General features: G+C 31.7%; 2 protein-coding genes across 2 annotated transcripts; one reads left to right on the top strand and one right to left on the bottom strand.

The window, feature by feature from the left end:
• Positions 1 to 453: 453 nt before the first annotated feature.
• Positions 454 to 11,124, bottom strand: LOC141449483 (uncharacterized). The gene is made up of 10 exons (XM_074118973.1): positions 10,876 to 11,124; positions 10,667 to 10,784; positions 10,525 to 10,589; positions 10,349 to 10,411; positions 10,002 to 10,083; positions 7,626 to 7,727; positions 3,581 to 3,842; positions 3,264 to 3,485; positions 2,216 to 2,301; positions 454 to 1,079 (listed from the first exon to the last, which is right to left on the bottom strand). The coding sequence occupies exons 1-10, from the start codon at positions 11,017 to 11,019 to the stop codon at positions 892 to 894; spliced, it is 1,332 nt and encodes a 443-aa protein (XP_073975074.1). The 5' UTR covers positions 11,020 to 11,124; the 3' UTR covers positions 454 to 891.
• A 3,055-nt stretch (positions 11,125 to 14,179) lies between these two features.
• Positions 14,180 to 27,033, top strand: Tudor-SN (Staphylococcal nuclease domain-containing protein 1). Its single transcript, XM_074118966.1, has 17 exons — positions 14,180 to 14,441; positions 14,833 to 14,951; positions 15,036 to 15,178; positions 17,191 to 17,354; positions 17,426 to 17,596; positions 17,736 to 17,903; positions 17,979 to 18,143; positions 19,615 to 19,733; positions 19,853 to 20,065; positions 20,210 to 20,393; positions 20,864 to 21,005; positions 22,186 to 22,277; positions 22,345 to 22,533; positions 23,158 to 23,377; positions 24,937 to 25,151; positions 25,816 to 26,019; positions 26,094 to 27,033. The coding sequence occupies exons 1-17, from the start codon at positions 14,373 to 14,375 to the stop codon at positions 26,202 to 26,204; spliced, it is 2,688 nt and encodes an 895-aa protein (XP_073975067.1). The 5' UTR covers positions 14,180 to 14,372; the 3' UTR covers positions 26,205 to 27,033.
• The last annotated feature ends 8 nt before the right edge of the window (positions 27,034 to 27,041 follow it).

Genomic DNA, 27,041 nt, shown 5'->3' with positions numbered 1-27,041 from the left:
AGGCGATTACTTTACTTTAAATTCTGTGTAATTGCTATTCATGTAAGCAGATTTTACAGAAACCTTTATAACAATACTAAGTTTCAAAAGTATTTCGCATTTTAGTTTTTTAATTTTTCTCTCACGAACACTCACAACGTAAAAAGGAAAAAGGAAACTTCTAGAACACTTCTACCAATCAAACGAAAATTGTTTCTAAAATGAAGTAAAAAATATGCTTGAGAAAACCACAATCAAACAATTATTCGGTACAAAATCGTACTCAGTAACCTATCATCATCCCAGTAATATAAATTTAATGTTTAAAAAAATCTTATTTTCTTATTTTTTGAAGACATTTGTCTCTAAGAGAATCCAAATATAAATTCTCTATTTTGTTTTGCTGAGAAAATTTTATCTTCCTTAAAAAAAAAAGGTAAATTCCAAGGACAAAACGAGAAATTACGAATAAACCTCATGTAAAGAGGGCTTAAAATAACCCAGTCATTTTATTAAATTTACAAAAACAAGATTAAACTAAAAATGAGTCTATCAGAAATCAAATACACTTTAAATAATGTCCATCAGCATCTTCTATAGAGTATGATTCGGTTATTTTTTTTCTCTATTGATAATATAATTAATTCCTAAAAGGAAAATGTAGTGATATATTTATTTTACAATAGCACTATGTCCTAAAATATGTTACTCATCTTTGCTAAAAATTGATAGCAAATAATTTTTTTTTTTATAAAATTTACATAATAAAGTGAGTAGGAATCTAAACTGTTAGATTAAAGAGAATATTGTTTAAAAAAAGGCATTATTACCGATTTTCATTGCACAATGACAAAGTATAGCATTTTTAAATAAGAAATTATTTATATGTTTGTACCTAGATAAACATTTAGTTTAGAAATTTACATCTTCATCATATCCCATTTCTCCGAGACCTCCATTCTCTTCATTTTCCAAATTGTTGATGTTTGGTTTTGTGTCTTTAAGATATTTTAAGCGCTCATCTTCATCTTTTTCATACTTAACAGGTTCTGCGTTGAAGTCGGACGATTGATAATGATTGTCTGAATAATCAGGATAATCTGCAAAACAATTAATTTAATAAGTTGAAACTGTGCTTCTTCAATTTTTTTTTTTTTTAAGTTGGTACAATTATAACTCACAAATAGCTCTATAACTTTTATAAGAAACATTTTTCTGGAATAATTCTATTAATGGCACTTTTGGGAGAGGGGGGAGGTTAGGCAGTCCGGTTGAATGCCAGTTTGCTGTAATATATAAACTTACTTTTTATGGCAGGCTACTCATTACTGAACAATTATTTTGACCATGAAAATGGCGAGCACATAAAAGTCTGTGTCATCTAATAAATTCTAAACAAAATTAATGAAAATTTAATGCAGTAAATTTACTTAAATGACACCAGTTGTAATAAAATGTCAATTAAACACACGCTTTTACGAACGTCTCCATATAACTGAAATTACGAACTGATGTAAGAATGAAATGTGGGGTAATTGCTGATTTGTGTACGTACCTTTAGTCGTTTAATCAACCCTTTTACTTATTTTTTTAAACTGTAAGTTTTTGTTAAGAAGATTAAAATAAAACTTAAAAGTAGGACCTACTGTTTTTTTGTTTTTCTTTGAGCAGCTTTAGATGATCTAGTTAGGTAGGCTTTTGTTTACAGTGTTTGTCTAAGAGTACCTTGAATAAGTTAACTGAATTTGGAGGATATTTTGTAAAAACATAATTCTTGTTGTGACCGAGCAAGACCTTGAAAATTCTTTTTCATTTCTGTCATTCTACGTCGGAAAAAATATTTTAGCTCACAAACAGTGTAATGCAGTCCTTTTCCTAATAAGAACCTGGTTAAATTCTCTATGGTCTTAATAAGTAGTCAAGATTTATTTCCTAGCATTTGTTCAGCCCAAAATCAAACACTGGCTCTCCATTCCAAAAATGAGTTGCACCGGGCCAGCTTCCTGAAGACGTAAGTAATTACCGTAAGGCCCCAACAAAAGCTAAGATCAGCCAACTGACACTAAGATGACAATCAAGTAAATAAACCAGAACTACTAATTCTGTTTTAGGATAACTTGAATGCTAATAGAATTCGCCTCCCTATTATTACAAATAGTAATAAATATAATGAACTGATTTCACCATCTGCTTTATCATTCCTTCTTAAGTATGATTTTAAGTTCTGTACACTCACCATCGGGAGGCTCCACCTTAATTCTGACTTTTTCCTCATACTCATCACCTCCAGCATTCCTATCCCTCCTGTCTCTGTCCTTTTCTCTGAAATGATTAATCAAAATGTGAGAAACATTTTCAAGAAAAAACTTTACTTCAAAAAAAATTTCATGGCCACTCTGGATATGATCGTTTTAATAAAAAAAATTCTTAGTTATTCTAAGATACAAGAGAATTATATTTTTTAAAATAATAAAATTATTAAAAACAATTGTCGCACCGTGCAAAAATTTGGTTGTTTTCAAATATTTCAAAACACGGCGAGAGGACAAATGGCACCTTACAAATCTTGGATCCAGCTTTTGCCTTGCCAGGACGCAAGGTGTTTGGGAAGCTAGAAGAGTGCAAATGCCATTCCAGTTCGAGTGACCACAGAAAGATAAAGAATATTTATTAGAAGCGCAGACAATGTTCCGAAAAAATGTATTAAATTTCTAAAGTAATATTTTTTATATGTTTATTACAATTTGTAGGTTTAATTCTTTCATATTTCAACATTATCAACGGGCACTCAGAAGAGTAACTCAGATGGAATTTAAAAAAGTTGTATTTATAGTGGGAAGCAACTTAATCAATAACTATTGTGAGTATCAGTGGGATGAGAACAGCCATTAAAGAAAAATCGTTAGCAATCTGGTTCAGGGTCATTTACGAATATTTTAGAGCCATAGATAGCGAAGTTTCAATAACTTCTAGAGAAATTGGTATTAATAAAACTAATAAGGGAAGGGATTAGCTATGAGGTTAGCATACTGGCCTCCCACGCGGAGGTCCCGGGTTCGAATCCAGCAGCTGACCCTTAGATTTTCTCTTCCTAGGAGCTTCTTACAGCTCACTGTCCGGTGATGGATAGTGTTGCCTGTAACGAGAGAACACTGTCCGGAGGCCGGCAGTGCACTGGAAAAAGCTCCGGGCGCTAATAACCTCAGCTGTTGATGGGCCAAAAAAAAAAAAAAAAAAAACTAATAATTAAAAAAAAACATTGTGAACTCTATCTGAAGTTTTACCTATCTCTGTCTCTATCTCTCCGATCTCTTTTGCGTTCCCTGTCTTTTGATCGACTTCTCCTCCTCTTGCGATCCCTATCTCTTCTATCACGATCTCTATCTCTATCACCTCTATCTCCGCGATCCCGATCTCTTCCACTCCTATCTTCACGGTCAACAACCTCTTCAATATCAGGATCAGCTTTCTCACGACTCCTTCTTCTCTTGCGTTCTCGAGAACGACTAAAAATAAAAAAAAATTATATTTATCATAACTTCCAAACCTGTAATGAGGGAAGTTGTTTGATCAATTTATTTTAAAATGAAAACATCCTTACCTCTTTGATCTTCTCTTCTTATCCCTGTCACGGTCCCTATCCCTCTCCCGATCTCTATCTGTACGATCCCGCTCTCTTGTTCTAGACCTACGTCTAGGTTCAGCACGATCCCTTTCTCTTTCATTTCTACCTGAAGGTCGTTCTCTTTCTGCAGCTTCACGTTCTAAACGATATCTCTCTCTTTCTCTTTCATTATCTTCACGACCACTATGCTTCAAATTCACTTCAGGACCACCTCTTCGGGTACCTCCTAGGCCACCACCTAAAAAAAAAAGAAAAGAAGCAAAATAAGATATATTTTACCAAATTGTATAAGAGTATGGGTTTTATATGGTATTAAAACGTTTAGATCCATGAGGAATGTTCCCTATTATTGTAAAAAAATATTTTACTGAAGATACCTTAATATTTTCATATTTTAGAATAATTTTTATATTTTTTTAGCCCACAACCCCAGATAAGTTCGATCGTGCACTGATCTGATCTATTTTGAACCTTCTTTCAAGGATAATGTCTATATATACAGCAGCCTTGGCCAAAAGTATTGGGCACCCTTTAAATAAGAGTTATTATTATGTTAAGTTAACAATTGGAATAATTTTTATACTTTTTTTTGTACAAATAATGTTTATAAAACAAAGAACTTCCGATAGGTTTTACAAACAGGTCGAATTTCAATTACTGTATAATTATTATTTAATGAATGTAGTTAACATAAAGACACCTGGCTTGAAAGTGGTTTGTTTTAATTTTGGTAGTTACAACATTATTAAGAAGTCATATCGGTAATATAAGTGAAGTTGAAAGAAGTATATTACTGCATTACTGTCGGAGCGACTTCCACAACTTAAAATTTCAAAAAAAATTGAAAATATCCCGTTGAGCAGCGCAAACGACCATTAAAAGGTATACAAAATACTGGCTCCCCCAAAGTTTGCAACGGTCAGGCCGCCCAAGCAAATCTGGCAGTTGAGGAGACAGAATGTTCATAAAAGAAGCCCTTAAAGTCAAAACGAAAACATCTTCTCAATTAGCTAGCTAGTTTATTTAGTGAGTTGGAGCTGAAATTTCGGCTCGAACAGTTAGACGAAGGCAAGTAGCTGCAGGTTTGAAAAGGTGTAAGACAAGGAAAAAGCCACTACTGTCTGCCAAAAATAAATTAAAACGTCTCTTATGGGTAAAAAAGTATGAAGACTAGACTTTCGATGATTTCACCAAAATTGTTAGGTCTGATTAAACCAATATAGAGATAAAATCTACTTTCAAAATTGTGCAAAACACAATTTATTTTTATTTTTATCTAGCTTGTTTCTATGTCTGGAGGCCACATTTAAGGCGCAGCAAAGGAGTATACTGGAATGCGTGGTTCCTATGTTAAATTTGGAGGGGTTAGTATAAAAGTACGGAGTTGTATGGGCGCGTCAGGCACTGGAAAAATTGGTATTTGTGATGGCAGGATGAACAACGAGAAGTATACTTCCATGTTAGAACAGGTATTGCAGCCATCAATAGAAAAAATGTTTAATAATAACTTTTTATAAAAGCAAAGGGTGGTCTTATCAAGTACTAACACTGATGTAAGTGATTTTAAAATATACATTTTGTAACTTGCTGCTTGTAAATTTTCAGCTTTATTTGAAATTAATTTAAATTATATAGGTGCCTAATACTTTTAGCCAAGGCGTTTCATACCACGATATCTAATCGGCAGTAATGTCCCTGCCAGAAAAAAATGTATACACATTTTCAACCAATAAGAGAAGGGCTTTATTCGCCAAAACAGACTAAGTAACCAATAAACGAAGTTAACCTCGGTCCCAACCTACAACTACTTAGTTAATAACTTCTCAATTGACAGCTTTTATTTTGCTGCCTTCTGTAGCAGTAATCTCAGCAAGGAATAATTCCATGTTAAGTGTAGAATTGGTACTTTTAGAAAGATGCAAATTTAATACTATTTAGACAAAAAAATAAATACAATACAAGTAACCTCGTTCACATGTCCTTATGGTGTGATAAGAAACTTAAAAATTGAAATTCAAATTTTTACATGAATCTGTTAGATAAATCAATCTCTGACGATGGATAGAATTTTGAAAACGATCAGTATAAAAACTAAAGCATGCTCCTAATAGAAGATAAAATCAATAATATTAGAAAAGTACACCAAATTCTTCTTAATTACCACATTGATTTAAAGCTTCATTTCCAAAAGTTAAATCGCAAGAAAGAAATTACAAACAAAATGGCCTATGCAAACCAATAAAGACAAAAACAATACACAACAAAACGTACAAAAAAAAAAATTATAAGAGAGTTCAGCAGAGAAGTTCATCAGAGAGTTTCTGGTAAGCCTTAAAGTATGCTTTGAACTGGCTAAGAAAAAGAATGAGGCTGCTCCTACAAAATAACTAGGAAATTCATGGAGGCTTGCGAATCAACTAAAAAATAAAAAATTCATCGAACAAACAGCGCTGTAACTATAACCACTTTTAGCCAGGATAAGAAAACACTTCTCTTATCACCGGGATAGGAGCATACTTTATCACACTATTTTGAAAATAAACTATTTCTTCAGAAAAAATTGTGAAGCTATCACACAAATTGCCAATTCTGAAAGTTTGCGAATAAGGGAAAGAAAATTGTTTACATACAAGAGTAATTTCAAAACTGAATTGTAAAATTATTAACATTAGTACCAAAAAATGTTATTACCAACATTATACAATTTTCAAAACCGTACATTACAAAGATATTTAATCTCACAAGGAAGCCTACTCCAATCTCTTCTAAGGATCTACTTTAAACCGAATTTTTCTAGGAAAATTCTTGAATTAGGTATTAACCAGTACAACTAGGTGCCTTACAAATAAACTTCACTTATCTGTTACCTTGGTTTCAAAATTTTCTATCGTACCATAACACTGTTGAGTGCTCGTAAACACGTTTTCTTGTAAAACAAACGTAATTTCTCATACGAAGATAAAAGGAATCATGGAAAATAATACATCGTTTGAAAGCCCATTAAACAAGCAAACTTTTATAAAAAGTGCCACCACCTAGGTCTGATAATGATCACGTAAGGGCTGAATGAGTTTTCTTAAAAATTTCGATTACTATTATTTTTTCAGCATCCAGAGGAAGATTGAGGCTGTTTGGAGAATAACTTTTGCTTCGAAATGGTATCAATTTTTAGAAAATTGATCTGTCTTTCTAACCGTGTCATCAGAATCGAATTCGGACTAAAACTTTCTGAGTAATAACATTTTTATTGGAAAAAAGTAATGATTTTAGAAAAAAACTTTAAAGTGACGTCACTCAAGAACAGTGGAAAATATGAAGTTGGCCAATACGTCATTGAACTCCACTTTAGATGTACTACACACAGTTGGCCTATGGACAATATTTACTGGTTCACCCTGTACATAGATATAACGGGACTTACACGGGAATTTAGGTAATAACAATAAAGAGATGGGACAGATACAACAGACTAAAAACAACGTTCAATTTGACAAAAGAGTACATAAAATAGATATTGAGAAATTTCTTAGAATACAAAAACGTTAAAGACAAACATAGGAAAAACCAAAAAAACCCTTAAGAACTAAATACCATAAGAACCAAATGATTAGAAGTAAATTTAAAAAATACAGCAATAATATATTTGTCGAAACGTTGGCAAAAAGGCGAGTTGTTTTTTATTTGACCCATTCCTCGACAATATTCAATCCTTAGTTTAATAATTTACGGTCACGAAGCCTATACTATATATTCATATGAGATATCAAATTTGAACTTGCTGCAATTTTTCGTTTTTTGACTGGACCCCCAAACTCTTAAAAACACACACAGAGGCCCGTTTGTAAAAACTACTTTTTCGGACTCTGGGAACCACAAAATGGATATTTCTGGTGTAATAGCTTCTCTTACTAAAACTAGAGTAAATAGAAATCTTACAATTTATGTGATTCTTTTCAATTTCAATAAAATATCTGAGAATATATTTAAATTTTATTTAAGTACAAAATAAAAACCAACTCACCCAATCTTCTCGGGAGCCATCCCTTAACAGTTCTACCACGCTCCACATCTACCAATACTCTCCTTCCGTCTATTTTCTTTCCATCTGCATGTTTGTACGCGGCTGTGAAAAATATTAAAACAGTGAAGATGGTTGAATATATTCTTTAAAAAACATACTAACCTGATCGAGTCTTCTTTAACAAACCTTCCTAAATTAATTCCGGGCAAATTATAAAAAAAGCTAAGAGTAAATAGTACCCACTGAATTTGGCGTTTGTCAATAGAGTGAATTCTAACAAATTATCTCAATTAAAAAGAAATGTCATTCTATGGCATATAAAATTAGAATAACTGCGCTAAGTTAAAAGTTTTCGGAAAGCTCAATAATCACCAATATGTGATTGATTTTCTATTACTTCAACCTAAATGTTATTATGAGTAATGAAAAAATTCCCCAATTCTCCACGTTACAAATGCATAGGAATTATGAAGAATCCGTTTGGGTTCATGTGAGGTAACTTTCGCGATTTTTTTATTTTTTTTTTTTAGTAGATAATGTGAAAATGTGGTTGGTACCGCAGGGGTGAATGTCTTGAATTTACAAATCATTACCCGCATTTTTTTTTCTTACCGGTTTCGGATGAAATTGCGAAACTTCAGTAAGCTAAATGAGAGCTATTATATAACTGGAAAACTTCTATCAATTATTAAAGTTATTTAATTATTTACAAGAAATAAACCGCTTTCGAACGATGTATCAGGAAATTTTTACGTTACGTCATTACGCAGCATATTGAGATTGCACCGGAAAAGAACTTTTCTTTTATTGGTCTCCAGCAACAAAAGGGGATGTACGCATGAAGAAAATAGGCATTACACATTACAAGCCCGAACTGGGTGAAGCGGATTCTTAAATCTATAAAGACCTTAACAAATGGCGAAATAATTTTTATATTTTAGATGAACTAGCGAACAATCCAAAATATAATACGTTCCTTAAGGAACCTGTGGTTAGCATTTTAAACAAAATGTGATCAACTAACAGAAACTAAAATTTGAATATTGAATATGGATGATCGAGATCTTTTAACTTAAATATCCACCTCTTTAAACAAGCAGCAAATTAAAAAACATATAAAAATAAGCATACCTACTTTAAAACGATCAAATTACTAGAAAAGAGAAATGAGCCAGATTAAATGTTACTACTTTCCTATTGTGGAAGAATAACTCTGGTTATTTTGTAACACAAGAGAGACTTTCAACATTAATAAGGTCTTAAAATGGATTTAATCTTTGGAAATAATAATAATAAATATAATACGATTGGCTTACCCAATCTAAATGGATATCAAGAGTGCAATCTGCACGTTACAAGTCACTTAACTTGCCTGATCTAACCAAAACGGGAACACTGGCATTCTATGAGAAATTAGGTTTTTTTTTTATATTAAATTTAAAGAAGGTAAGGTAAAACGTGTACCTACCATCAAAGGGGAAAATCAACCGTAGCACATCCTTCTTTCCTCTCCTTGATTACCGCCTCATTTACCTGGTGCGCTTTTATTACTTACGGTTTTCGCGCAATTTATTAAACCATTTAATTTAAACATTCCAACTGCCATGAAAATTTACCCCATTGTAAAAAGTAATAAAAACAATATACAAGAAAAAAAATTAAAAAAATAAAACACCTTTATTTTTCTGATTCTTCCAAAGTGAGGTGATACAAACCCTTTTTTGTTTTCTTACCTCTTTCTTTAATTTCTAAAAAAAGTGTATCATTTTCCAAATTAAGTTATATAATTTTTTTTCTTTTTTTTTAAATTACACATTGTTACCTTTATATTATGCAAATTATTGTTGTCTTCCATTAACCGATTATTACTCGGGACTGAGGAAAAAGAAAGTTGTTGTTGAATTTAAAATAACAATGATTGTAGTTATCAAAGTAAAATATTAAATCTAACTTTGTATATACCCTTAAATTGTTGTATGTTGGGTCTTACCAGACATACAAACCTATAAAAGCAGTGATCTTATCACGGAATCAATGTGAGTTCGAGAAGGCATTTAGAGGCCAAGGCTCGCCATACAACTGGACCCAGAACAAGAAAATTATATTAGGCCAAAAACATCTCATTCTCTTAGCATTATGTAATCTAATAATAGAGAAAATATAATCCGGAAAATATTACCTCATTTAGAAACAGTGGGTTATTGTGAAAATAAAAACAAAAATAAAATACTTACTCAAATAAATATACCTTCAATGAAATGTGTAATGTTCCCTACATTGAAATTATATATTATCAATGTAATGATAAATTATCTTAATGGTTTATTGGTTTATATCTGAAAGTATGAAAATTATATAAATTAAACAATTACTTACAGTGCATGTCCCTTTCATGTTCATATTCAATGAAAGCATATCCTCTCGGCTTTCCATTAACACTGTTATGGATCAACACGATCTGCAACGATTAAACCACCATTTTTTTAAGAAATGACTCAGCAAGAAACAAATAGTAACAATGGTCAAAAAGTTGAGTAACAGTTTGATAGCATAAATCATAACAATTCAACATGAAATCGTGATTGATAGAGAGGTTGTTTGTATTTCTTTCTACATTCAAATCTTCTCCCAAGTTTACATTACCTCCAAACTTTTTTATGAAATTTATAAACATTTTTATTCGATCTTACCATTAATTGTTCACTAATATGAAATTAATTTACCTTCTTGATGGGGCCGTAGACTTCAAATTCTCTCCGTAGTTTGGATTCCGATGTATCATAATTCTACAAAAAAATTGGGGAAAATATTTAGAAAAACGTATCAAACAAGGTAAATCTAGGTTTCTTTTTTTAATAACTATGACATTAGTCAACTAAAACCTAAGTAATATGCTTACAATTCTCGCCACAAACAATGACTTAAATGGATCGCTCGTAGCGTTTGGAATTCCATGTGGATCCCCTAATAAATAAATAAAATAAGAATTAAAAGCATGTATTTATAAAACTGAATCTACAGAAAAATGATGAATTCCTTACAAACTGCAATTTCTTGTTCAAGTTTGTAAGCAACTTGCTCGGCTCTCTCTCTTCTCCTTCTCTCCAGTCGCTCCTCACGGGTTTCTACCTTTTTAGGAGGTGGAGTTTCCGAAGGGTCCTTTGGAAAAATATTTAAAAAAATAATATCATACTTCCGATACATTTACTGAAACTACGCCATTTTTCGTTGTAATATTAAAAGCAATTACCTCAAACATAGAAAGAAACTGTCCAACTCCCAAATATCCCCGGTTTTTTTTCTCATGTGGTAATTTGGCTGCTGGAGGTAAGAAAGGTATTGGTTCTCGAGGTGCAAAAAGCGCCAGTAAATTAGGTGGAAGAAATTGCGTCATATTTAATTCTTATAATGACAACCACATTCACTTTTCAATGAGTCTGGTACTAACACCAACTATCAAACATGGCTGCCTCACCGCACAGATCAGCAGCAAATACTTTACATATTTTACAGGGTTACCAACTAGCTGACAATGTTCTCTTTAAGTTCAAATGGGTAAACAACTGTGTCTAAGTCATGCTGAATTTAATAGTTTTGAATATCAAATTAATTTTGGATGAAATCTGCATTGTGATTAAGTATACACATAATGGACTTTCATTAGGTAACTTTGAGTTAAGCAATTTGTTGTCCTCACCGAATAAATTATAAATTATCAATAGATATCATTATTAGTGCTGAAATAGAATATAAGAAGCTATTCTTGAAACATGGTTTACCTCTTTAGAAAAATAATTTTTAGAATTTAAAATTAGAATGAAATTGAATGAACTCCGATTCTGAATGTTTATTATTCGATTTAAATATAAGGTAAAAATGATAAATTCAACAAAAGCGAAATAATTTTCAGCCAACCGTGCCATTATTATATTATTATTAGTCCGTAAATAATTGCGATCAAGAATGATCGTTGCTATCAGGATTTACTTAGTACTTTACATTTATTTTTATTTATAAGAAATTCATATTTATATACCTATTTCACCCGTTACCGAGCAGAGATTATGGAGCGATGACTTTGTGCTTTGGAAAAAATGTATGTATTTGCAAGTTTACCATCATTGTGTTTATACAAGGGTCTTCATTTCATCATTCACTTCATCTTAAAATCACGACTGTGTCATAAAGCAACAGTTAGAGTAGCTTCACAAAACCCGGACCGAAGTCATGTTCAATAAGCTGGCCTACTAAAACATATCATGAATTCATGAAGTAATTATACTTCAGTTTTTACCTTTGTACCTTACAAATCCTTAATGCAATGAAGTCGTCTTATTTCGTGAACAACTTTCTCACGTTCACGATTATTTAGGGCCAACAAATTAAATAAAATCAGTTCTGGGGTTTTGTTTGGTGTGTGGATGACCAGTGTACAAATTAGCATGAGCTGAAGTATGTACTTTACTGAATAACTTTTTTCTATAAATAAAATATATACATTTATTTTTTTTTTGTATTTATGCATCAATGTCTAAGGTTAATGGCGTCCGAAGCTTTTTTCAGTGCATTACTAGCCTCCGGACACTGTTTTCTTGTTATATATAACACTATCCTCATCGAACAGTGAGCATTAAGGAGCACTTCAGAAGATAAAATCTAAGAGCCAGCAGTTGGATTCCTGCCTGGGATCTCGACGTTATTTTTTTGATTGGTTCTGGATGGTTCATAATTAAAAAAAAGTATTAATCATTCCGCCTAGACTCACCGAACTCCTTAAAAAAACTTACTAAAACGTGAAAATGTTTCAAATATTGAATGTGATAAGATAACATTTGATGCGGAGCAGTGTATTCTTTTGTAAAACAACGACGATTAATTTTCAACATTTTTCAAATAACATTTATTAAAGGACCTTTTGTGAAACTGATGTTCTAAGCTTCCGCCAAATATGCATTTATGGGTTAAGAATGTTCTACTTACAAGCTATCAAAAATTACGATTTGAAAAGCCCAAATAGCTATCTGAAAGATTTTCAGACCAGACTTTTTTTATTCTTATTTTTTTTTCTATTATTTGCACCTTTAGAATTGAGCTTTTCAAGTTCAACACCCCTCTTTCTAAAATTCTCCAAGTTTGTCAAAATGTCCCTTATAGCACAGAAGGCTGATTATATTAATTTTCTAGCCTACAAAGAGACAGGCAGGTAATCATGACTTGCAGAGTTCTAAAATTTGCCACAAACACGTTGAAAATGACAGGATATTTAGTAATAAAGTATTGCACTATTTCGACTATTGTACTATTAAGTGAATAGTTGTACTCAAATTGGATGGACAAAACTTGTATTATTTTCATAAGGGTATTCCCATATCCTTATTCATATGATATCCCCAGAGCAACAGTATTCAATTTTGCTGAAGCAGACCGTGAATTCTTAGCAGGGCCGAATTTTCCTATATGCTAACTAGGCTTCAGCCTAGGGCCTCAAGATCAAGAGGGGCCTACATTCAAATTGTTAGCAAAATTAAAATTGCACTATTCTAAAAAACAGTGAAAACTAAAACACTGAACCGAAAATAAGGAGAAATTCTACGCATATGGCTAATTAACAAACATAAAAATGCATTAGTTAAGATCAACGCGTTCGGCTCATTGGGTCTGTTCGTTTGTATGAGGGCCTCATAAGTGGAATAGCCTAGGGCCTCTTTTCATCTAAATCCGGCCCTGATACTTAGCTAAACGTACGATATTGCACCAGATGCATCCGAATAAACGACCCTGAAGAAAACTCTAGCTCATCAACAGAACATAGTCAACAAACAGCTATTTTGTTATATACAAAAGATATTTTGTTCCCACTCTTTTTCAATCAAGACAGAAAGAGTTCTCAGATATGTTGATAGATTATTACTCATAAAATTTTATATCAGCATGTTTGAACTAATATGCCATAAAAGTACTGAACTTCCAAAAAGTGATGAAACAAATATGGAAGAAAGAGAAATACCTAATTTACTTGAATGTAGTTATTCCACAATTTTAAGGTTATGGGAGGGGGGACCAAAATAGCTACATACATAGGTTCATGACCAACCGTTAATAATTATTTTTAGTAAGGTAATAGGCCTAATTTTATTTTAATCATCAAAATAAACACATCTTTATATATATTGAAGTAGTTATTATAATTAGTTTCAATTCTGAATTTAATCTTAGTGCGTCGTGCACTAGAATTACAGCAAGCAATAAAATTATAGCATTTAGAAATTTTTGTTATATATTTATGAAAATTAATACGTAATTATTAATATACCTTTCTTATATAAAATAACTATTTTAAAATACCATAAAAAAATTGCTACAGAATTTTTTATTAAGATTATTTCTTTCTATTCCTAACTCCATATCAGCTCTAATTATAATCAAAATAATTATTCTTTAAATTATGGTCGGTTAGAGAATTTAAGGATTTATGGTAGTAGTGAGAATTGGACTCGTTTCGATTCAAGATCAGAACTACTTCAGCCACATCATCACCACTTGCCTCCCTGTTAGTAAGCACGTCGTTCACGTTTTCGGGCCTGACTATTTGATGAGGTGGTCAGATGAAATGAAAACGTGTTTTTTGTCGGGACTGGATTTTTGTTAAAGTATCAAAATTACATTTAATTTGCGAAGGAAAAGGTGATAACATTCACCTGGAAAAATTAGATTGAAAAGTTTTGTTTACGAACTGTATACGAAAGGATGATGAGTGCTCAGCAGACTCAGGTGCCTCAGCAAGCTCCTCAAGTCAACCGAGGGATTGTAAAACAGGTAAGGGGTATATTTAAAAGGTCTTTAATCAGTTATTTATAAATAAGGTTTATTCCAGCTGGTACTAATTAGGAACGTGAATCAATTAATGATGAGTAAAAAATACATAAAATACATAAGAAAAACGAAACAAAAAAGCTTTTTTGCTTCTAAGCAATACAAATTTTTTGAAATGTAAATTGGGGAAATGTAGGACATAACTATTTAACGGATGGGACAGGCATTTTCATAGTTTCATTGTGGGTTTAGTGAGAGTATTGATGCGAATGTATAAGCCATTGTTTTATTATTTAAGTTGGTTGAAATGTTTATATAAGTATTTCCTTTCAGATAAGAATCATTTTCCTTTTTGGAATAAATTCGTATCAAATTTTTCCATGATCTTTTTTAGGTTTTGTCTGGAGATACAATTGTAATTCGAGGAGTACCAAAAGGAGGCCCTCCACCAGAAAAAACATTGAGTTTTTCTTTAGTCACTGCTCCTAAACTTGCAAAAAGAGTGCCCAATCAGTAAATTTTTAATGTCTTCCAAGTTTTTTTTATCTATTAATTTAAACATTGGTACTTTATTTATATTATTATCGTTCTTTCCAGGAACAATGACTCTCAAGATGAACCATATGCTTGGGAAGCAAGAGAATTTCTCCGTAAAAAGCTAATTGGTCAAGTGGTACAATTCGTAGTTGATAAACCTCCTACATCAACTCGCGAGTATGCCACTGTTTATTTAGGAAATGGTACGATTTCCAGTAATACATTTTTATCAAATTATCGCTTCTTTAGTAAAGTATTGTTTCAAAGTCTTTCCAGAAATTTGAGTGATTGATGCAATTAACTCAATGCTTAGGGGAAAACGATATCGCAGTTTTTTCGGGACTTTTGCCTAACAACCTCCCATTACTTATAAAACCAGAAGTAGAAATTGGTTTAGTGACCCATTTACAATCTTGCTAATCTCTATATTTTACAGATTCTTACTCTCTTTCTTTTTGGGATTTTGATTTCCGATATCTCAGCACTCAGATAGTCTAATTAATAATTTTTCAAGTCAGGAATTCTTTCTCACCAACTAGATGCTGAACGATTGCTCCTATATTCATTTCTTGACGTTCGTTATTCGATACAGTTATACCTCACTTGATAAAGCAAGTTGAAGAATATACATTCGTGCCAAAACCTATTGCGATTATATAAAAACTATTTTACATGAGTTATCCTAACAAATCAAAATCATAATCTCAAATATCCAAGTTTATGATCTCAAAATTGTTAGTAAGGCTTGAGCAAGCTCCAGTGTGAAAGTGCGAGAGGTAATTTTCTCACCAACTATTAAGTTGGCTCTACAGTACATCCTAAAATTGTTGACAGTTTAGAATGTTAAAAATCGCTTCATATGTTTGTTATTAAACAATTGATCTTTATTTTGAAAATCTCTTTTTTATGCGTGGAAACATGGCTGGTTGATTTATATTTTTAATACTAAAATTAATGCTTCTTTAATATTCATTTTGTTATGCTTGACTAAGTAAAAAATAAACTCAGTTAATGTTTTGGGTAACATCAGGATCTTTGTTTATTAAGCTTTGACAGTGATTTTTTTATTTTCTATTCATTTTTTATTTTCTAGTTTACTAAAACGAATGGACATTCTATTTTTCTACTACAGCCTTCACTTGATATTTTTTGTGACATCTTCAGGGCTGTTCAATTAAATAAAATCTATATAAAAATGAAATTTAGGATGGTTGTATACAATGTAAAAGGAGATAAGAGATTTATATTATGGAAATGCATTGGATGGACTTCGAATGCGGAGAAAACGGCTATATTGCATTTAGTTTTCTCTTTCTGTAGACCTCTAATAGGTGGACAATGTACAGGATACATATGGGCATTTAAATTAAAAAGTAAAACTTACTAGTAAACCGAAGAATTTATAAAAGCATTCCCTAAAATTATTTTTGTTTTTATACCACAGAAATAAAACGTTTAATATCTTTAAAAAATGTAATTTTAGTGTAGGTTTTAAACCTTATTTAATAAATTTCAACTCTAAGAATTGGATTAATGGCATAATTCTCTAATTTAAAAATTAAATGTTATTTTAGATTAGGCCATGTTGGAGCAATACTGTTGCAAGTGGCTAATTATGAACGTGGTCTGTTTGTGGTAAAAGATTTCATAGAAAGGTCTATCTTCCTTCATTTTTTTTTTAAAGAAATACGTATTTTATCAGTAGTGCTAGGGGGCAGATACCGAACTTGGCCGCAGACAAAACTATTTATTTTGTAAATTTAAAGAAACTCACAAAACTCTTCATCGTAAAGTTTCGTTTATCAAAACTTAGACAAGTCGTACTTCCGATCAACGATTTTCTTCTAATTCAAAATTTTGTATATAATTTTTAATGATTAAATAATATAATGTTAACTCTTAAAAGTATAGGAACTGATTCAGAACTTCATAATTTACCGAAATGAACTTTATAGTAAACCCTAAAGCTATTCCTTCCGAAAACTTCTAAAAAATTTGTTCGGATAGTTTTAAAGTATAAGTGATAGTTTTGTGTATTTTGCTATAAAAAGAAGATTGAAAGTTACTCCTGAAACTGTTATATTAGAAATCAGGAACTCATTAATTAATTAATTCGACTATATTATTTTCTTTTACAGCAGGAAGAGAAAGTAATAGCTTAATTTTTACGAATTAATTTTCAGTTTTTTTTATTCTGATAATTTTAATTTTTTAGAACCTAACAGAGAAAACATCGTTGAGCTTATGGTTAAAGAAGGATTAGTGCATGTACGAGCAGATAATGTTCGATCCCCTTCGCCAGAATTAGCGAGATTAGTGGAACTGGAGGAAGCAGCAAAAGCTGCTAACAAGGGTCGGTTCAGCTTAGGAAATCCTCAGGTTAGTAAGATCTGCAGTAGTTTTTAGTAACTCTACTTATATGTATATTTATATAAATTTATATTTTTTAGGATCATGTGAGAAATATAAAGTGGTCAGTGGATAACGTGATGAATTTTGTTGATAAATGCGAAGGAAAGCCATTAAAAGCAGTGATTGAACATGTTCGTGATGGATCTACAGTTCGAGCATTTTTACTTCCAGATTTCGTATATGTTACTTTAATGATGTCTGGGATTAGAGTAAGTAATGTTTGAAGTTGATTGAATGGAATGAACAAGTCATGTAATTTCTTCTTATTGAACTTGAAAGCATTTTTACTATTATATAATAAAGTTAATCCCGAAAACTTTAACAGTAATTTTATTCTGCTTTTTTTAGTGCCCATCACATAAGTTGGATAGCGAAGGAAAACCAGATCTTTCGGTGAAAGTGGAATTTGCTGAGGAAGCCAGATATTTCACAGAAATTAGATTGCTACAACAAGATGTTGAAATTGTATTAGAAACTGTCAATAATAATAATTTCGTTGGATCCGTACATCATCCTGTATGTTTTAATAGCTTATTAGTTCCTATTTTACTTTTTATCGTACCTATAAATGATTGTTTTCTTGCAATCTAGAAAGGTAATATTGCTGAAGAACTTTTGAAAGCTGGGCTTGCACATTGTGTTGATTGGTCAATTGCAAAAATGAAAAAAAGTGAAGCCGATAAATTGAGGCAAGCTGAAAAATTGGCCAAGGAAAAACGATTAAGAATTTGGAAAAATTGGACTCCTCCACCGAAGGTTAATTTTTTTTTTTTCTTAAGTCAGTATAAGTGTCCCCGCCCCCCCTCTTTGCAATGCTAGCCTAAGCTAATTGACCATTTAGAGCCGCGCTTCTTATTAAATAGTTTATTGTTACTATATTTCATGCTATTGTTCAATTGCCTCCCTAGTTGCAGCGTGCGCGTTACATGCATTGAAGAGCTCAGTCTCCATTTTCCCTTCACGGCACAGAGGGCAGACATCCGAGTTAGAATACAGGCCAAATATAAATCTTGTAGGCTGTACAGTTGCTATTCTTAGAGTCTATCCAATTTGTAGCAGCAAATCTTTCTGTAACATTGAACGCTTGGCACCCTTGATGGCTTTGGTTTTAAGATGATTGAAGAAAGTCCTTCTCCTGCCAAGTAATCCCAAGATATTTAGAATACCCAAATGCCCTTATTTCTGATTCCAAAACTGAAGTGTTTTTGTGGACTTAGTGAACATCTAGTTTTTTTTTTTTAAACCGTTGTTTGTGATCATCCTAACTCAAAAACGAAAAATTGAGGAAAGTTGAAGCTTTATATTTCAGCTCTGGCACATTTTTTTTTAGGGTTTCTGCTGAATTTTATTGAAGTCATCAGAGTAGAGAAAAAGGCAAGTGAAATAATCGCAGTCTTTTTCAGGTTATTAATGCTTAACGTCGTCCACTTACAAAATTAATGCCTTGAACGGGTATTGGAAGATGAGATTTTAATATTAATATGTTTCGCTTATAATATTTTTCCCAAGAAATAAAAAAGCTTCATGAGGAATTCGAAATAGAATCTCCCATTTACTAGTCCGCACTCCCGTAAACTGTTTTGAGTACCAGATAAACACTGAATAAACTATTCTAACTTTGTTTTAATACTATTTATCTCACCAATTTTGGCTTGGCGTTCTTAATATATCACTAGAATATATGGATGTTAGCCCGCAAATGTGTATATGTAGTATACGAATTCCAGTTGTAGCGTAACCCATTTTTTGCTGGATGTATTCTACCCTGCTATAATTCCGCCAAAGAATATCTACAATAACTTTGTATTTAATTATAGTTTTTCCTAGTTTTTTATACATTAGAAATGAATGTCATATAAATTATATGTATAGTCTATTATAAAAAACAAAAAATAGTAATTATGCTTGAATATATAATTAAGTTTAAAATTATTGAAAGAACGTGAATTCATTATAGTTATGAACAAAATAAACTCGCTAATTTCACTGGCTGTAAGATGAAAGCCGATACAAAAAAAAAAAAATTAAAACTATTTTTATATTTATGTTAACACAAAATTTTTTGAGAGACCGTCATAAATTAATCATGCCAAATTTTAAGATGTAGATAAACAGTTTTAAAAATACATAAATAACATTCCTAACTCTACAACTGTAACTTTAATAACTTTAGTTTAATGCAATCTCTCGAAAAGTTAAAGCATTAATGATTTAAAAACAATTTTAGATGGGTGAATTTTTGGGTACTGTTGTTGAAGTTGTAAATGGAGATGCTTTGATGGTTAAACTTCCAAATGGTACCGTCAAAAAAATTTTTCTGGCAGGCATCCGTCCTCCAAGAGAGCAGTAAGTTATACAAGAAATATGTTTACTTATAGCTGCCCTGAATCTTGTGAAAGTATTAATTTTTTTTAAAAAAATGTATGAGTACTGGTTCTAAATTACGTATTAATTTCATTTTACAGGGCCCAACCATCAAATGAAGATAAACAAGCTGAAGGAAATCAGCGTTCTAAAGTTAAAAGACCTCTTTATGATATACCCTGGATGTTTGAAGCCAGAGAATTTCTAAGGAAAAAGCTTATAGGCAAAAAGGTTAATGTTGTTGTTGACTACGTTCAACCTGCCAGAGACAGTTTACCTGAGAAAACTTGCTGTACGGTTACGATTTCTAATGTGTAAGTTTACATTTCAAAACCTTCAAAATTTATTTTTCTTTTATGTTGGTTTATTTATTTATTGCAACCCTTATACAACTTTCCTACCGGGCAGTTTTAATTAATTAATTAATTATTATTTAAACAAAATATTAAAAACTGCAGGAATGTAGCAGAAGCAATGGTGAGCAAAGGCCTGGCAACTGTAGTCAGGTATAGACAGAACGACGATCAAAGAGCTTCTGCTTATGATAGTTTACTTTCTGCAGAAAACAAGGCTATTAAAGGCAATAAAGGTGTATATGCTAAGAAGGACATACCTGTTCATCGTGTTAATGATATTTGTGGGGTAAGTAAGTAGTCCAACTAAATATCTCCTTAAAAAAAACTTTCATTTTAAAAAGTTGGGGTTCATTAAACGACAAACAAAAAATTAACAATGATCTAATATTTCCTTCATTTTTCAGCTCTCAATTTCAGCCAGATAAAAACTTAGTAAAAATATTAAATATTTTATTTCTAATTATTTTTCCCATGCTTTTGAGATTTTTCGTGAAGTTTTTGAAGATCATAACGTTTGACATTGTTAGGCTACGTTTTCTCGAAATTTACTATAGTTATGTTTACATATTGTAGCATTAGTGCCACTAATTAAATCTCCTTAAGCCCAATAGTGTCTTGCCAGACAGTGTGAATAGAAGTTAATAAATTCTTATTTATTAAATATGTCTTAATTTTTACATCAAAAAGTTTTATAATATATTTAAAGGTTTTTTCGGTCTGGTTGAAAAACTTTTATTTTTAATTCTCAAATTTCAGGATCCAGTAAAAGCGAAAAATCTTCTGCCACATATTATGAGATCATCACGAATTGAAGCTCTTGTGGAGTTTGTTGTGAATGGTTCAAGATTGAGGTTGTATTTACCAAGAGATTCTCATCTTATTACATTTTTACTTTCAGGTAAGATATATTTTTTGTTGCTGTAAATTCTTTCAAGAGCCATTTTCTGACATTTAGAATTCAGTAGTTATTAATTCATAACAGCTTGAAAATGTGCTCATTTTACTAAAGTGAAGGTGAAAATTTTAAATACTTTACTTAGATTCTTCATTTTGATGAATGACTGCGCGTTTTCCGATTGCTGGTGTTAGGTAATTTCAATCTGAACTTTTAGATCATATTTGATTTATCCTCAAAGTTCCATGTTTTTTCTTGCGGATGTGTCTGTTTGCTTGCACCTATTGTTGGTATGAATAGTTGTCTATACATATCTATTGGTTTTTACGTGTGGGGGTACACATTTATGATTGAGATTTTGATTGATAGTGAATTGTATGACAAGCAAAATTAATGCTAATGTTCATTGCTGAAGGTGAAATAATTAAGCTCTTAAAAAATAATATATAATTTCAGGGCTTCTACCGTCTTGCGAGGGATAATTTTATGAAGTACTTCTGCTACGTGGAAATTGTTTTCTTAATAAATCCTTAGATATCTTTAAGGAACAATGTTTTGGTCTCCCAACTGATGGTTCATTCGAAAAAGGGAAAGTTGATTGTGCTAGAAGGTCAATTTTGAAATGGTTTTAGATAAATAAAGTTAGACAGGGACGTTTTAAAGAAAATAATGACTGATTCTAAAAACAATCGAAAAATCTGTAAGAAACTAGAGTTATAGATCCATATTCAAAATCATTTCTACTTAGAACCTTTGAAAATTTCGAAACAGAGAAACTTCACGTCTCGCTTCCAGACAGCAATGAATTAGAATTAATTGTGAAATTTAGGAGCAAATAAAAATGAAAGGTCAACTCTGAAATAAAAATCAAACAGAAATTGAATAAATAATTAAATAACAAAAAATAAAAATACGTTTATCGTAAATAGCAGAGTTAGTAACTATCCATGTTCTTTTAACTTATAATATTACCAACAATATACATATGACAACAGTTTTTATTTTGTTATTCTAGAGATTTTTTTTCCAGAGGTTGCAATCTTTTGTAATGCGCCTCTACAATAAAACAGAAATTTTTTAAATTAAAAGTACAGCTTACGCTATATTAAACATCTTTGCTGGTATTTGGGTATATTCTTTTGAAATGTACTAATGCAGATTTTTGTTTATTCTGTGCTTTCAGGAATTGAAGTAAGGAATCTAGGAAAAGATGATGGTCCAAACACAGAAGAAGCAGCTTTAGCTTTTACTAGAGAAAAGTGCATGCAGAAAGAGGTAAGTAACTGATTCGTGAAACTATTTGTTTTTCCTCAAATTCAGTAATTATAATAAATATTTTTAGGTTGAAATACAAGTGGAAAATACTGATCGTAATGGAAATTTTATTGGATGGCTATGGATCGACAATGTCAATTTATCTGTTGCTTTGGTGGAGGCTGGACTAGCTAGAATACATTTCTCAGGAGAAAGTTCCAAATATGCAAAAGATCTAAACAATGCAAAAAATACAGCGAAAGCCAATGGATTGTGGGTAGGTTTGACATTATTGTGAGATTCAAATGGATATGTTTGGGATCAAAATGTATACATTATTTTAAGGATTTTTATAAAAAAAAAAGCCTTTACAGTCTAAAAGCCTCTTTTTTAATAATCAATATATATTCCTACCACCCAAGATTCATGTTCAGTCAATTTTCATTAGTTTGTATAAAAATTTTAAGAAGAATGATATTTAAAGATGAGATGAAGTATATAATAGTTAGTTTGGCTTTTAAAAAATCCTTTTAATTCATTATACAAGCACAATGTAGAACAATCTCCAGTTTACATTAAATAATAATTAACTGGTATGACGTGGTTTAAAATTATTTGTTGGTTGATGTTTTTAAATGATAGGCAAAGAAATTCGCTTCCTATGAGTAGATGGGCAAAAGTTTGCTTGAAATTGCTGTAATAACAGTTTCATCTTCTAAAATCTCTAAAAAGAAATATGTAAGATTCAAAATATTTTCCTTGATTTTTTTATAAGCTTAAGAGCTATTTAGCCCTAACGTATAATATCAACGCTTTCCAGTTCTGCAAAATTTTGTTTCTACTTTTTTTAATTTATTCAGTAGAATTTATTCATTTAAAAAAATGACTTTTTAATTTTTAGAAATTTACTGAAAAAGAAGAGCAGACTGATATAATTGAAGAAGACAAAACCATTGAGAGACGAGTTGATTATAAGAAAGTATTAGTGGTCGAAGTGAATGAGTTAACGTTTTCTTGCCAATACGCTGCTCAGGAATCGAAACTTAAGGCTTTACAAGAAAAGATAATTCAAGAAATGGCAGCTAATCCTCCTCTGCCTGGTGCTTATGTACCTAAAAAAGGTAAATTGACGTTTTAAATTATTAACGAATAACCCGATAAAATTCCTTAGGAAATTTAGGGAAGAAAATTTAAAAAATAAATACACTTATGGATATATATATTTTTTTTTTCAATTCTTGCAATTAAGTGAGATGTTACATCTGCTCCGATTGCTCCTCAGGGCAAAATTTTCTTTGAAACTAATTGATTTTATGTTTTATCCATTTTCGAAGATGATCAAATTCAAAGTGTAGGGGTTGATTTTTCCACTCATACGAGGGTCGTTTGAAAAGTCCGTGCAAAAATAAAAACTACTTAATTTTTTGGGGTAAACCTTTTTTATTTTTCAACATAGTCTCCTTTTAGGCTTATACACTTCGTCCAACGCTGCTCTAGTTTGTTGATACCTTCCGAATAATAGGATTTGTCCAAGTCTGAAAAATAGCCATTCGTTTCTGCAATCACCTCCTCGTTTGAATAAAATCTTTTTCCCGCCAGCCATTTCTTCATATTGGGGAACAAATAGTAGTCCGAGGGAGCCAAGTCTGGAGAATAGGGGGGATGTGAAACGAGTTGGAACCCTATTTCCATTAATTTTGCGACCACAACTGCTGAGGTGTGAGCTGGTGCGTTGTCGTGATGGAAAAGGACTTTTTTGTGGGCCAATCGTGGGCGTTTTTCTTGCAGCTCGGTTTTCAAACGGTCCAATAACGATGAATAATATGCACCTGTAATAGTTTTACCCTTTTCCAGATAGTCGATGAGGATTATTCCTTGCGAATCCCAAAAGACAGTCGCCATAATCTTTCCGGCCGAAGGAACGGTCTTCGCCTTTTTTAGCGCAGATTCCCCCTTGGTAACCCATTGTTTAGATTGTTCTTTGGTCTCAGGAGTGTAGTGATGTATCCATGTTTCATCCACAGTGACGAAACGACGCTTAAAGTCCTGCGGATTCTTCTGGAACAGCTGCAAACCGTCCTTGCAACACTTCACACGATTTGAAAATCACTCGACTTCCTCGATTCAAACGAATGCCAAACACAAAGAAATAGACCGATCTGGCTGAAACTTGGTGTGTGTTCTTCCAAGAGATGCTACTAACTAAACATAACCTCGATACGCGCCAGTAGTGCTATCTCTCTGACTTTGCACGGACTTTTCAAACGACCCTCGTATTTCTGGTCGCACACTGTACTGTCATTCATCAACAGCCCTGGGTATCAATCACAATGATCATTAATATTTTTTTATGGGGCATAAAAAACTCATTAGATCGAGTAAGAGAGAGCAGCACTTTTTGGTATAAGTAAATAAGTAATGCAGCTTGACTAAGTTTATTTTTTTAGATACACGTAGTATTTTTTCCTCCCCCAACATGTATTACGTCAAAATGCTCCTACACCTAAAATGAATGAAGAAACGTCATTACAAGTTTCTGGTGTTTTTTTTTTTTAAATCTCTACGTTGCGTAAATGAAAGTGGTTAAGTAATGTGTCTAATTATCCCCATAGGCCAAGAGTCAAGTGATTTGTTTCTACACGAATAAATTGATTGAGATTAAGAAGTATTTATTTTATAGGCGATACTTGTGCAGCCAAATATCCAGTAGATGACATGTGGTATCGAGCAAAAATAGAAAAAGTTGCCGGAAGTAAGGTAACAGTCGTTTACATGGATTATGGCAACAAGGCGGAAATTCAAAGTGTACAATGTGCTGCCCTTCCTTCTTCCTTCGTTAGTGACAAACCTTATGCTCAGCAATATACTTTAGCATTTGTTACGCTACCTCCAGATGTAAGTTGTAAAAGTTTATATATGAGTATCAATTTCAAACAGCAATTTCTTTTTCGTATATGAAAAATATAGCGAGAATTGAATCAGTATCATTGAAAGTGTATGTAAGCAGTTCAAACATCTCAGTTTTCATTTAACATGGAATTGGATGAATAAAAAGTACAGGTTTTTCATTAATTTGACAATTTTGTCCATCAGAGCCCTTTTAAGATCAAACGTAATTTAGATTCTCCATAACCCTTCGAATTTTATTTTTAAAGAAAAATCATTTAAAATAAATTAGTTGTTAATTGCTCGTTCCATGTTTGAAGAAAACTATAAGAGGATTTTGAAAAACCAAATATCATAAATCATTTTTGTAAAGAATCATTTCGTTTATTTCTAAATCTGCAAAAAAAAAAATGTATTGTTTGAACTGCATGAGTGAAGTGAAGGGAACTTGCATTTTTTAATTGAAACCTTGTCCGGTGAGGTGGTTTGCTTACCAAATCGATGGATGAGCTGTTCTTGATAGTCTTTGTCTTATTTGAGAATGTTCATTTAATCACTTAGTACATTCTTCCATTTTCATTGTTTCTCAGACAAGAATTTCGTTTTTTCATTTTTAAATTAGGAACGATATGCTAATGGAAGAGAGAAATTATTATCATTTATTAAATTTTAGGTTGAAGATAAAAAGATTGCAATTGCACAGTTCCAACATGATGCTAAAGACAGACAACTACTCTTAAACATTGAATACTCAGATAAAAGTACAACTTATGTTACTTTATGTACACCTGACACAAATGAAGACATTGGGAAGTTATTAGTGGCTGAAGGACATGTGCTTGTAGCCAAACGCAGAGAAAAGAGGTTTGAAAAAATTGTAAGTATATTAATTAAATTTAATACTAAGGCAACTCATTTAATTTTATTTACTAGCAGAAAGTTTTTTAACAGATGAAAGAATACCAAGAGGCTGAAGATAAAGCAAAGAATGCAAGACTTAATATGTGGGTTTATGGAGATGTAAGAGAAGATGAAGATAAGGAATTTGGGATGGGTCGTTGAGAAAATAAAATATTCAACACTACATTCCCTCAGAGACTACCTAACACGACAGTCTACTATATTTAACGCTCTACACAAATATAAATATATTTTCCCAAAGAGAAGAAACAAAACATAAACAAGGCTCCCGGAATCACAATCTCAAAACTAGAAAAAGTGATAATACAAAACAAAAAATATACTTAAAAGTAATTCTTAACAGAAATAGGATTTTGATTAAAGATAGAACTCCAGCAATTCTGCTCTATCTGCTTTAGATCCTGTTGATAAAAGAAAAAATAATTATGATGCATGAATAAAACCAGTGTGAGGTGGAAGATCTCTCAAAAAGGTGTGTAATTTGCCTTGTGAAATACTCCAGTGTTAAGACACTTAAACATAATGACTCTTAAAGTATTAGGGTATATAATAAGTTCAAAATATACATATACATATTTAGCTCCAAAAATAAACATGTAACACATTTCATAAAGAAATAAACGTTATGTTTATTTTTCAAATGTATATGAAACGAATGATAATATACGAGTATATAACGGAATTGGCTTCCATTGTACTTTTTAAAATATATTTTGTCTTGAAATTAAAATTAATATATTCATTAACTGAGACTGACTTTATTATAGATAATTGTTGTTCATTTTGTTAATTTTTGTTTTAAGTTTTAATAAATCTATGAAATTGTAAATTTCTCCCATCAATACAGGACTCTTTGAAGGACTCAACGGACTGACAAACAGATCGGATATATATAGATATATATTTGTTATTTGGAAAAAAATAAAAGGAGTGTGGTTGTGTTGAAGAATAAAGGTTGTTGATAAAGAAATTTTACAA

Source organism: Rhodnius prolixus, unplaced genomic scaffold, assembly GCF_049639745.1.
Source record: "Rhodnius prolixus isolate KJV_2025 unplaced genomic scaffold, Rpr scaffold_2, whole genome shotgun sequence".
Taxonomy (NCBI): Eukaryota; Metazoa; Arthropoda; class Insecta; order Hemiptera; family Reduviidae; genus Rhodnius; species Rhodnius prolixus.
The sequence above is the reverse complement of the archived record's forward strand: the minus strand, read 5'-3'. Positions and strand labels throughout refer to the sequence as shown.

Coding starts and splice junctions, on each gene's coding strand:
- LOC141449483 (XM_074118973.1), bottom strand. CDS start 11,019: ATGACGCAATTTCTTCCACCTAATTTACTGGCGCTTTTTGCACCTCGA. Junction 10,785..10,875: donor AGTTTCTTTCTATGTTTGAG/GTAATTGCTTTT, acceptor ATTTTTCCAAAG/GACCCTTCGGAAACTCCACC. Junction 10,412..10,524: donor CATTGTTTGTGGCGAGAATT/GTAAGCATATTA, acceptor ATTTTTTTGTAG/AATTATGATACATCGGAATC.
- Tudor-SN (XM_074118966.1), top strand. CDS start 14,373: ATGATGAGTGCTCAGCAGACTCAGGTGCCTCAGCAAGCTCCTCAAGTC. Junction 17,597..17,735: donor TAATGATGTCTGGGATTAGA/GTAAGTAATGTT, acceptor TGCTTTTTTTAG/TGCCCATCACATAAGTTGGA. Junction 22,278..22,344: donor AAAAGTGCATGCAGAAAGAG/GTAAGTAACTGA, acceptor AAATATTTTTAG/GTTGAAATACAAGTGGAAAA.